The 12,483-nt window shown below is 40.8% G+C and overlaps 1 protein-coding gene across 4 annotated transcripts in view; it reads left to right on the top strand.

Moving 5' to 3' along the window:
• Positions 1–12,483, top strand: part of L3MBTL3 (L3MBTL histone methyl-lysine binding protein 3) — a 120,103-nt gene that overhangs the window by 83,310 nt on the left and 24,310 nt on the right. For all 4 annotated transcript variants that reach the window (XM_077776092.1, XM_077776093.1, XM_077776090.1 and 1 more), the window contains one exon: positions 3,670–3,819. In XM_077776092.1, coding sequence (XP_077632218.1) covers positions 3,670–3,819 — 150 coding nt within the window. The remainder of the gene's footprint in view (positions 1–3,669; positions 3,820–12,483) is intronic.

Below are 12,483 nucleotides of genomic sequence, written 5' to 3'. Positions count from 1 at the left end.
GGAAATCGCTGTTGTTATCATCCTCATTTTATGAGTGAGAAGACGGAGTCTCACAAGTTGTGCTTGCTCATTAGCCAGGAGTGGGTGGGGCTTCAGAGGCCAGGCCCCTGATTTTTGTCCAGGGCACTGGTCATCCCTCTGGAAGGTTATCCTCTGTCACTGGAGCACACTTCATTTGCATTTTGTGACATCTTGCCCCCTCTCCCTTTTTTTTTTTTAAATCTTCTCCCACTCTGGGAACCCACTGGCTTCCCTCTCTATCCCACAGTAGGTATAAGAATGCTAGGTGTATAAGCCCACTTGACTTCTCTCGGGGTTCAAAAGAAGAGAGGGTGATAGCTGATCATTGTGGGATGGCCTTGATAGACCCTCCTGGCCCATTAGTAAATCCCTGCCTGGAGGGCTGTGATCACATCCCTTACTTCAGGTTGAGAGTTTTAAATTCCTCCCTGGCCCTAAAAATCCAAAAGAGGCAGATTATTTAGACAGTAAGTCTTCATCTGTCTTGCCAGTCTGTGAGCTGTCCAAGTTTATATGTGGGGATCTTAGAGAGAGAGAGATTCTTCCTTCACTTATTCAACAAATAGGTGAAGGGGCTGCTCTCCTAGATCTTACATTCTAAGACTTCTAAACTGTAAGTCCACTCTAGTGTGTAGTTGGGGATGGAGATGTAGGCCATCTAAGAATACCGTGGGTCTTCCCAGTTTGGGAGCAGGTGGGATTAAGAACAGGACTCTCATTTTCTTCACTTTCTTCTTATCTGATAAAACTTAAGGTAGATATACAGACAGATATTCAGTAAAGCCAGTTGCTTATAAGCCAGGTGCTTCACCGTGAGTGAAACATGATGGTTGTGGTACTCTAGGAATAGCAGTGTACTCTCTGTTTGACAAAAGAACCCAAAAATTGTATTTGGATTTTTTCCTGCTGTCACAAAATGCTAAGTAGATACATTTGCAATAAAAATACACAATAGGAGGAAGAAAGAATAGAACAGAGTTAAAGACGATGATCTGAGGCTTGGCTAGTATATTTTCTTTGTCAGAAACAAAGATTCAAGAATAGCAGAGGAGCTGGTTATATTTCTTACTTTTTTCTTCAGAAGAAGGGAGTTCATTGAAGATGATGAATTTGGTTTTAAACGTATTTATTATGAGGCAACCCTGGGACATTTATATTCTGCCTGAAGTCTGTTAACAGTTATTTTTTTTTTTTTGATGTTATATTTTGCCTGAAATCAAGATGAAAGTAAGGCAGTCTGTTGGGAGCTGTTTTCTGAACTCATAGGTTGAGTAAGAACTCCTTATGAGGTTAAGGTAAGTTGTAAGGACTCTTCCTGTCAGATGGTGACCCCGATATCCACCCCCACCCAATTATTTTGGCTTGAGTACCGACCCCCAAGTCACCTTGTTAATTGGTATTAGGAGTGACTCATTCTGGCCTTGATACGATGATTGTACTTTGTGAAGGAACTTACTGTAGGAACTTCTTTTATGATTATGGAGCAACATTGCGTTCCTGAAAGACCTGTTTTTCTTAATACCTCCCATTAAGGGATGAGCCTAACTTTTGCCTTTACTATGCTAATGCCACTTCCGGCTGTTCCCCATTCTTTTGCATGTCAATGCTCTGGAGAATCTTTACTGATCAAGGGATTTATCATCAGAATGTCACTTCTGGGCTGTTCCCCATCCTTCTGCATCCTTTTGTGTTCTAGAAAGTCTTTACTGATAAAAGGATTTATCATCAGAATGCCACTCCTGTGCTGTCCCCCAAACACTAAATCATAAAATAAAGTTCAGTCTCAGACAGTGCGGAGAGGCCTGGCTGGTGACTAGAAAGAATCTCGCCTCTCTCATCCCTCCCTCGCCGACACCGTCCATCCTTCAGGGACCCCTGGACCCTTCCGGAGCGGAACTCTTGCAGCAGGCCTCCACCTCCCTCAGGGGAGCCTCAGGGAATAGGCTTCTCCCCTTCCTCAGGCCTGTGACACCTTACAGTGTGGGCAGAAAACTGAAATGTCTCTGGGCAGAGGCTGCCACCTGGGTCCTTCCATCAGGAGGAGTGAACAAATTAATGAGATAATTAAAGACAAGTTACCTAAGCATTTTAAGCCTTAGTTTGTCTCATGAGAAGCCCTCGTAGGGTACTGTGAAGGTTAAGTAAAACGCTGAATGGAAAAATACTTTAGCACAGTGCTTGATATATAGTAAGTGCTCCATAAATATTACTGCTTATTTCTTGTTTTTATTGTCGGGTTAGCATTATGTACATTTATGTCAACACGTGATCAAGTGTTATTTTTGTCTTTTGCACAGGTGTCAGTGTAGCGTAATATTTAGTTAAATAAAATTAAGATTGTATTTTAGCTTTCAAGATCTCTGTGATAGGTTCTATAGGCTGTTATCAGAATCACTTAGGATCATTTTCAAACCCTTCCCTCCTTCTCCTAGGAGAGTGTATCTGATTCCCTTGGTGGAGAATAGACATACATTGTTTAAAAATTTTCCCTGGGTGATTATCACCTGAAGAACATATAAGACACTAATATAATTTATCTAAGATCCAAACCACTTCCAGATGTAAGGAGGCCTCCTAAAAACAGAGGGCAGGATGGGCATTTAGTTGGAGGGGTTCATTATGTATTAGAGGCCAGAGATACGGAGGTTGCACAGTTATTCCGAAGACTGGAAAGCTGAGGCCTAGGCAGAGGATGATACTGACTTAATGTTGATTTAACAATTAGTGACCTAGATTTCTTTTGCTTGATAGCAGGAATGAGCCCCAAATGGGACCTGAGAGACCAACCAGGAGTCCAGGGGTCACCAGAATGAGGGAAGTGAGCTAGATGGGTCATTATCCCAGTTGGCCTCTAGTCTCCTTTTGTATCAGACACAGGATTAACTACAGATAAATATATGTACTGCCTAGGATATCAGGTGTACATCTGGACCTGGAGACAGGAACGTGGGGGAACCTCCTTCCTTTGGAGGCCAACAGGAAATGAAATGACCTGTGATGACCCTGAGCTTGGAGGATCACTTTAGGAAACAGATCTGCTCTATCCGTCCATCTGTCTCTCTCTGTCCCACCTCTGTCACCAACCCTCCTATGGGGCTGATTGTTCCTACAGATATGAACAGACTCTGCCCTGGGACCATATGCAGAGAGAATCCTTCAGTGATCAGTGCACAGTTCCACAGATTTCATCCGATTGTGTTCTGAACATCTAGTGCAAAGACACATTTTCTATCAGAAGAGACTTAAATTATGTCTTAGAGATAAAATATTTCATACACTAGGGGCACTTGGTGGCTTAGTTGGTTAAGTGTCCAACTCCTGATCTCAGTTAAGGTCATGATCTCTACAGTTTGTGAGTTTGAGCCCCACATCGGGCTCCATGTTGACAGCAAAGAGCCTGCTTGAGATTCTTTCTCTCTCTCTCTCTGACCCTCCTCCACTTGCTCTCTCTCTCTCTTTCTCAAAATAAGTAAATAAAAACCTTAACAGCAACAAAAAAAATCATACTCTGTTTAATTCTACATATATACATGTATTAACATAATAGTTAAATTTTGGAGTTTTATATTCTGGAGCCTGTCATTTAATTAAAGTATGTTCTAATGGATGTTCTAAGAATGTGCTTTTCTTTTTCTTTTAATATTTTAGTGCTGCCAACTGTCCCTATTCAGAAATCAATTTGAATAAAGACCGAATTTTCCCAGATCGCTTAAGTGGTGAGATGCCTCCAGCTAGTCCATCATTTCCACGAAATAAAAGGGCAGACACAAATGAAATCTCTTCATCTCCTGAAATCAGGTAATTAGAGTGATAATATTAGTGTTGTTTACAAGTCCTCTGGTTGAAAGAGGTTTTCTGTCTCAGATGCTTTCTGTTCTACGCTTATCTTTTCTTGGACATTATTGAAAATGCATTTCATTTCATGTAAAATGATGATGGAGATCGGTAGTTGGATTTAAAAAAAATAAGCAGAGGGTTTATACAAGCGTATCTGAATCAGACAGGCTTTCTTCTTACTTATTCATCTTTTAGTTGTACTTTTGGGGTGTTAGAAGTTTAGAAATTCCAGTCATTTTACTTCATATTTCTGAATGAACTGATCAACATATAGAGCCATCCTTCATGAGAAAGATGTCTATATTTTTGTAAAGAATGGATGTTATTTCTTTTTCATGCTTATGCCAAGTACTTGCATATATGTTATTGCTTTTAATTATTAAGATCTTAAGTAGTACAGTTGACCCTTGAATGACATGAAGATTAGGGGCACTGATCCCCCTCCCCCACACAGTTGAAAATCCACGTATAACTTTTGAGTCCCAAAAAACTGAACTACTAATAGCCTATTGTTTACTGTTAACAGAAAGCCTTACCAATTATGTAAATAGTTCATTAACACATATTTTGTATGTTGTATGTATTGTATATGGTATGCTTACAATAAAGTAAGCTAGAGAAAATGTTATTAAGAAAATTATAAATAAGAGAAAATGCATTTACGGTAGTATATGTATATTTATTGTAAAAAAAAACAACCATACAAATCAGGTATAAGTGGACCTGCCAAGTTGAAACCCGTGTTGTTAAAGGGTCAACTATATAAGCTCAGGCATTTAGTTTTGATTTCACTTGTAGAGTTGAGTTGGTGTGTTTTAAGCTCAGTGGATTAGTCAGCAAAAATCTGAATTTTGTTTGATAGATCTTTAAGTAAAAGGTCTGTGCCCTTACATTAACTAGGGATACTACTTTTAAAAAAACCAGATTAGTGGAAAGGTATGCCTTAGCACTTAGGTTTTGGGAGTTTCTTTTTTGGAGTATTTTAAAGCTTAAGGCTACATAGTTTTTTATTTATATATTTTGTAACTTCCATTCCTATAGATGAACCAGGTGGACATTTGAATTAATAAATCTGATTCTAAATTCACAGCAATGCTATTGGAGTAATGGTATTTAAAGTGTCAGTATTCTTAAAGGAAAGCAATTTTATCTTCTGGATGGGGGGGAGCTATAACTTCTTTAATTAATAACAAGAAGAGGATTTTGTTTTTTTACCCATAATACGTGACTAATAAACATAAACTCATTTTACCCAACCCAGCACTCCAAAATGAGGTCATATCATATGAGGAATTTTAAGACAAATAAAGTACTAATCATATAGTAATGATTACAGATATAGAGTTCATTGATTCTGACCCACAAGGTGGTAAGAAAACCTAGTATGAGATTTCAGAAGCCAAGATAATGTTTATAATGTCAACAGAGTACTCTGAAGTGGCAGCAGGTCTGTCTCACAGGCTTTTCACTGTCTGGGCTCCAGGCCAGATTCCTAGGACCAGAGTCTCCTCACAGCNTGTTTATATATATATATAAACATATATATATATATACACACACACCACATATCACACATGTTTCCTATCTAAATATTCTTCTGTGTCATGGATTTTTAGCCCATACTGTCTTTTGAGTCTGTGAATTCTGACCTGCCATTACTTTGTGTGAATGAATACTTACCTTAATTTGTATTCAAATTTCTTCAAGTGGTCTGCTTTCATTGTTGGGTGCCAGAATCTGGTAAATGAATATTCCATTATTCATGATTTCAGAGACTTTGTTCAGATTTCTTCATGGCTTTCTCTTTCCAGATTTACTATATATTTTTTTCATAGCTAGAAGTAACCTGAGAGATTTGATTAGTTACATGCAGTCAAAGGAACATGAGGGAGACCATCAAAATGGCCCCTCTGTTTTAGAGGGGAACATTTTTGACCTAGATTTTCTTCTCACTGTTTTTTTTTTTTTTTTTAATTTTTTTTTTTTTTTTTTGGGGGGGAGGAGGAGGGGGACCGNNGAGATCATGACCGAAGCGAAAGTCGGACGCTTAACCGACTAAGCCACCCAGGCGCCCCTCACTGTTTTTTTTTTTTTTTATGCAGAAATATTTTTAAGAGACACTTGCAGACATTTTGATATTTCAAACTAAATGCTTCACTATGCATATTTGAAGAAACAATATGTTTCAAAATAACACAGATTTATTTACTTGTTTAAAATTTAAATTTCTTTCAGATTCTTGAAAAACTTGGCTTCAGATTATTTTCTTTTTTTCTTCTGCAGGCAGTCACTAGTTCTTACAGCAATCAAAATGGGGGTGGCTGGGTGACTCAGTCGGTTAAGCGTCCGACTTCGACTCATGTCATGATCTCTCAGTTCGTGGGTTCAAGCCCCGCGTCGGGCTCTGTGCTAACAGTGGAGTCTGTTTCAGACTCTGTGTCTCCCTTTCTCTCTGCCCCTCCGCTGCTCATGCTCTGTCTCTCTCTGTCTCAAAAATATATAAGCATTTAAAAAAAATTTTTTAAGAATGGCGCTTGGTCTCTTAGATATAAATGGTCATGAGATGGCAACATATCATAGGTGTTAATAAAAGAAAAATTGCTAACAAAAAGTGTATCTTCTGGCTTGAGGATGGTTTGATCTAAGGTAGAATTAACAGGGGAAAAGTTAGCTAATTTCTCTGCTCTAAGTGAATCTGTGTGAACATACTTAATATTTTTTCATTTTAAGAGTAAATACAAAGGCTTTGGATTATAATTTCTTTAACCGGATTTAGGGATGAAATAGTGAGCTGTGCAATGCTAAGAACAGTGACTAACTAGTAAGTAGTAAGCCCTCAGTAAACGGTAGTTCGTATTCATGTTACAAGGGGGTAGGTTACTTATTTGTTGTACAGTATAAGAACTGTAAACGAGTAAAAGAAAGGCTGGCCCATTTCTTTGACATTCCTAGGTTAAACTTTGAACATAGCATTCAAGACGATTCTCTTGAAACCTGATTGTGTTCTTTCTTCTTTTCCCATATTCATTGCTGACACGAATGGAATTTTTTATTCAGGTTTTAACACATGTTCTTTGCATCCTTTGTAATACTCCATTAAAGTTGGTAGCCAGACCACTGTGTTTTTTCTTTTAAATGCACTCTGGCCCAGCAGGAGACCCTTTGCACGCCCAGAAGCAGACCCGAGACAGAGATTCAGTTGCAGGTGGTTTATTTGGGAGGGAAGGAAGATACCAGGAGGGGAGTGAGGAAGTGAGTTGGAGAAAAGAAGACAGCCCATGAGAGCCTTGTGGTCACAGGGATGACCACCTAGAGATTGCAGGAACATGGGCCTGCTGCGACCACTCTGGGAGCCCGTGTAAAACACACACCTCCGAGTCTTCCCAGCACAGGGGTAAAGGTGCTGAGGTACTCAAACCCTGGTTACCTTCAGCCGCAACGTGAAGCTGCCAGGGGAGGAAGCACGCAGTGACTCCCCTGCACAGTGGGCAGGGCAGCCCGAGCGCAGCTTAACCACGCAGGAAAGAGGAGCAGAGAAGGTGAGAGCCGGCCTCTGTGGCAGAAAGTGCTGTCCAGGGCACATGGGCCAGGCACTGACAGTGTCCGCTATGCCATTCCATTCATCTGATTCCGATGCTGGAGGGTCCACCAGAATGAGTGCTACGCTGGCATTGCTTTTGATCTGGAAGCTGACCTAACAAGGCCAGATCAATTAACAGTGCAAGGATCGTGTATTCCTTTTCATACCATAACATACATACATACATACGTTTCTTTCTTTCTTTCTTTCTTTCTTTCTTTCTTTCTTTCTTTCTTTCTTTCTTTCTTTCTTTCTTTCTTTCTTTCCTTCTTCTTTCCTTCTTTCTTTCCTTCTTTCTTTCTTTTTGGGAGAGTGTAAGCAGAGAGAGGGGAATAGAGGATCTGACACAGACTCTTGGCTGACAGGCTGACAGCAGTGAGCCCGAGGTGGGGCTCCAACTCACGAACCATGAGATAACCTGAGCCGAAGTTGGATGTTCAACTGCCTGAGCCACCCAGGTTGCTGTATAACCATTATTGTAAGGGCAAGTTCACAGGCTGCCTGTTCCCGCTGGGCCCATAGACAACTAAAGTTCCACAGCAGTAGCTCCTAGACTTGCATCAGATTCCCAGGGACCTCCACAGAATTCAGATTTAAGGGCCCAGAGGCCCACAAAGAAGCCTGGAAGCAGGCTAGCCTAAGAGTCTGCATTTAAAAAATGTATTTGGAAGTATATCTTCCTGCTTGAAACTTTCAGTGACTTCCCATTACTCCTGAAATTAAGACCCTTAATTCTGAACGTGACCTGCAAGGTTCTTTGTTATCTGGCCCCTGCTCCGCTCCCCAGCTTTACCTCTCTGCCAGGCTCATTTTTAAACTTAATGCTTCAAACACCTTGGTTCTCAGACATCCTTTCTCTCTGCCTAGAGCCTCCATGCCTGCCATCTCCTAGCTGGTCTCTCATTTTTGCAGGCTTCAAGGTCAGTGTCGTTTCCTCAGGGAAGCTTTATCTGGTCTGCTAGAGTAGTTCAGGTTCCTCATTCCATGCCTGCACAGTGCACATCCCGATGCTATTGACAGTTTGTGTAAATACTTCAGAGTCTGTGTGAGTTGCTTGACAATAAGCTCCCTGAGGGCAGAGGCCACGTTGTCTCTGGTCCTGAGATGCCCTCAGCACCAAGCACGCCACCTGGCACACAGTAAGGATGCAGGGTGACCTTGTCATCCACCAGCCTTCAAAGGAAACATAGCAATTTTATAACCTAAAAGGCAACAGCTGTATGACGTATTTGTTCTGGTAAAACACCTGCATTCTTGACTTTGTTAGATTCCCACACCGGATATCTCTGGGGTGATTATGAAATGATGAGATGAATCCCCCAAATACATACTGGCACTCTTTTATGAATGAGGCAGTGCTTTCAAAACCATGGTCGTCGTAATTCCTGCCTCACATGGAAAATACCACAGAAATGACGACGCTTTCTATGGCACACCAGGGAAGTGAACGGGACCGCCTCTGGGTGACCAGATGGCAACACTAGCTTCTGGGAGAGCTGTCGGGAACTTGTAGAACTCAGAACACTTGTTCCCAGGTATCCGAGCTGGGAGGCTCTGCCCCCCATGAAGGTGGCATCACCTTGAGTCCTTTTGTCAGCATGCTAAATGTATAGATCTTTTTTCCTGTAGCAGTTTGTCAAATGGATGGTTGGGATATGAGTGAATCCCAGTGTGGAGAGTCTGCCGTCCTTTTCAGTTACACCGATTCATCAGAAGTGTGAGGAGTGTCTGTCGTGCCTGGTGTTTTCAGTGGGAAGGTTTTCTCCGCTGGGGAAGGGCAGCGGCTCCTCTGCCCTCACAGCGCTCCTGGAAGCCGGATGGTGAGGCAGGGGCCTCCCGGTCAGTGGCCGACTTTGTCTGAGGACTGGTAACCTTAAGTCTCCACGAGTCTCCAGCTGAATAAAAGTATGTGTACACCTCTCCATATCTTAATAAAACGTATGGGTTTCAAACTTCGTTTTGCATCATTCATCAGCTGTTTGTTAAAATGCAGCTTTTGAAGTATCACCTCTAGAGATACCAGTTCAGGAAATGTAAGGTGCATCCCAGTTCATTTTTAGCAAGCACCCCCAGGAGATGGGTGCAGGTGACCTATATATGAGGGTTTGAGAATTATTGTTGAATATAAAGACCTTTCTCTGGAGTAATAATTAAACATGTTGCCAATTGGAGAACATCGGCATCTATCCCACATAGGCTTATCCTCGTGAAATCTGTTCTACAGCTGCTTGTAATTGTGTTTCTAAATTAGGTGCTATCTCTATTAAAAATCATGGAATGTTTCGAGCTCCCATGTTGGTTAAGCCTGCTTAGACATAGCTCCAGAAACATAATAAAGCATGTTTTAAATATCTGCCAAATGCTTGGGTTACTTTGCAAGGCAAATGCCTATCACTAACCTAAGTCCAATGAAAAATTTCAGTCTGTTCAGGTCATTATAGGCCATTAAAATGGATTCTCAAGTTGTAGGACCAGTGTTTCTACTCAGAATTACGGTGAGCAGTTGTAGGAATTGCACCTATTAATCTGATTTATATTTTGAGGATGAATCCGATTTGCTAGACACACCAAGAGCTAGTCTGTACAATTGAGGAGGGCACTGTTAAACAGATGGGAAAACAAACTAACATAAATATGAGACTATAAGCTTCTAAAAATCTCTTCATTTTGCAGAACAGCAAGATCAAGTAGCATAACATTAATTTAGAGCCAAAAGTTCTAAAAGATTACAAAGGTTGATTTAGGAATCTTTAAAGCTTTGTTTTGCTTTCTGAGGCTTTCCGAGCCCGAGGGTTTGGTATTAACAATTGGAGAAAGTTTTTTAGAGGACTTGGCATTACCTGGCCATGTAAAGCCTGTTTCCCCTTTCAGCCAGTGGGCTACCAGATGTGGATCAGGAGCTGTGGAAGTTTAAACATAGTCTAGTTCTTGGAAATCTGAGCCAAATCTGTGTAGTGGTTAGTGCGCACCAGAGAGAAGCCCAATTTGAGTTAAAATACAAACCCTCTTGCACTATTGGTGGGAATGCAAACTGGTGCAGCTGCTCTGGAAAACAGTGTGGAGGTTCCTCAAAAAATTAAAAATAGAACTACCTTATGACTCAGGCATAGCACTGCTAGGAGTTTACCCAAGGGATACAGGAATGCTGATGCACAGGGGCACATGTACCCCAATGCTCATAGTAGCACTTTCAACAATAGTCAAGTCATGGAAAGAGCCTAAATGTCCATCAACTGATGAATGGATAAAGAAGATATGATTCATCTATACAATGGAATAGTAGTTGGCAATGAGAAAGAATGAAATCTGGCCATTTGCAGCAACATGGATGGAACTGGAGGGTATTATGCTAACTGAAATAAGTCAAAGAAAGAGAGGTATCATATATTTTAACTCATATATGAATCTTAAGAAGCTTAGCAGAACACCATGGAGGAGGTGAAGGGAAAAAATAAAAAGTTACAGAAAAGGGAGGGAGGCAAACCATAAGAGACTCTTAAATACTGAGAACACAGTGAGGGTTGATGGGGAGTGGGGGAGAGGGGAAAGTGGATGATGGGCATGGAGGAGGGCACTTGTTGGGATGAGCCCTGGGTGTTGTATGGAAACCCATTTGACAATAAATTATATTAAAAAAAAAAACAGTTCTTAGGCCAAGCACTGTGATGCCACAGCAGCCCTTCACAGTGTAAGGTGTGTGACGCTGTCATTACGGTGTGCCCGCAAAGTTGTTGGAACAGTAGTGTAGCAGGGTCTCATTTTATCTCCTACAATAGCATTAATTCCTGACTCAGGAGACTCTTTTATATACAGCAGAGAAGCAGCGACATCTGTTCTCTTTTCTACGACAACATGAAAGTAATGCAGCCTTGCTCGTCCTGTAATACAGAGTCTTTATTCCATAATGCTCACCTTATTGGTTAGGACTTCTCATTTCATAAGAGGATTGATTGATTGATTGATTGCTGAATCAGTTTTTTTCTGGAGGATTTTTCCTTGGCATTTTGATAATATCCACTGTATTGACTCGTTTTATTACTTTTCTCTACTAATGTATGTTCCTTATGCTAAATTGTAGCTTAATAGGCTTATTAATCAAAATGTTTTCTTTTTAATCATTAGATAAATAGTAGACCAGGTTTACCTCTCTGAGGCCATGTTTATGAACACACTATTAAAACCACTGCTAATGTATCATCTCAAAAGGATTGAAATCTTGCCATTTGCAACAATGTGGATGGAGCTAGAGTGTATTATGCTAAGAGAAATAAATCAGAGAAAGACAAATTTCATATGATTTCACTTATATGTGGAATATAAGAAACAAAACAGGTGAACATAGAGGAAGGGATGCAAAAATAAAAACAGAGAGGGAGACAAACCATAAGAGACTCTTAAATTCAGAGAACAGACTGAGGGTTTCTGGCAGAGTGTTGGCTGAGGCGATGTGCATTAAGGAGGACATTTGTTTGGATGAGCACTGGGTGTTATACATAAGTGATGAATCACTGAATTCTATTCCTAAAATCATTATTACACTGTATATTAACTAACTTGGATTTAAATAGAAGTAGGTAAATTTAATTAAAAAAATAAAAACCACTGCTAATGTATAATCTCAAAAAGAACTTAATTTTTAAAAATTTTAATGTTTGTTTTTGAGAGAGAGAGAGAGAGAGTGTGAGCAGGGGAGGGGAAGAGAGAGAGGGAGACACAGAATCTGAAGCAGGCTCTAGGCTCTGAGCTGTCAGCACAGAGCCCAATGTGAGGTTCGAACTCACAAACCATGAGATCATGACCAGAGCCGAAATCGGACGCTTAACCCACTGAGCCACCCAGGCACACCAAAAGGAACTTCATTTTAAAGACTCTTTATTTGGAGCACCTAGGTGGCTCAGCGCAGTCAGTTAGTGTCCAACTCTTGATTTCAGCTCAGGTCATGATCTCTGGCTCAGGTCATGATCTCACCATGTGTAATGACCACGTGGAGCCTGCTTGGGATTCTGTCTCCTTCTCTCTCTGTTCCTCCCCCCTCTCTCAAATAA

This window comes from Crocuta crocuta, unplaced genomic scaffold, assembly GCF_008692635.1.
Source record: "Crocuta crocuta isolate KB4526 unplaced genomic scaffold, BGI_CrCroc_1.0 scaffold25, whole genome shotgun sequence".
In the NCBI taxonomy this organism is placed as follows: Eukaryota; Metazoa; Chordata; class Mammalia; order Carnivora; family Hyaenidae; genus Crocuta; species Crocuta crocuta.
The sequence above is the reverse complement of the archived record's forward strand: the minus strand, read 5'-3'. Positions and strand labels throughout refer to the sequence as shown.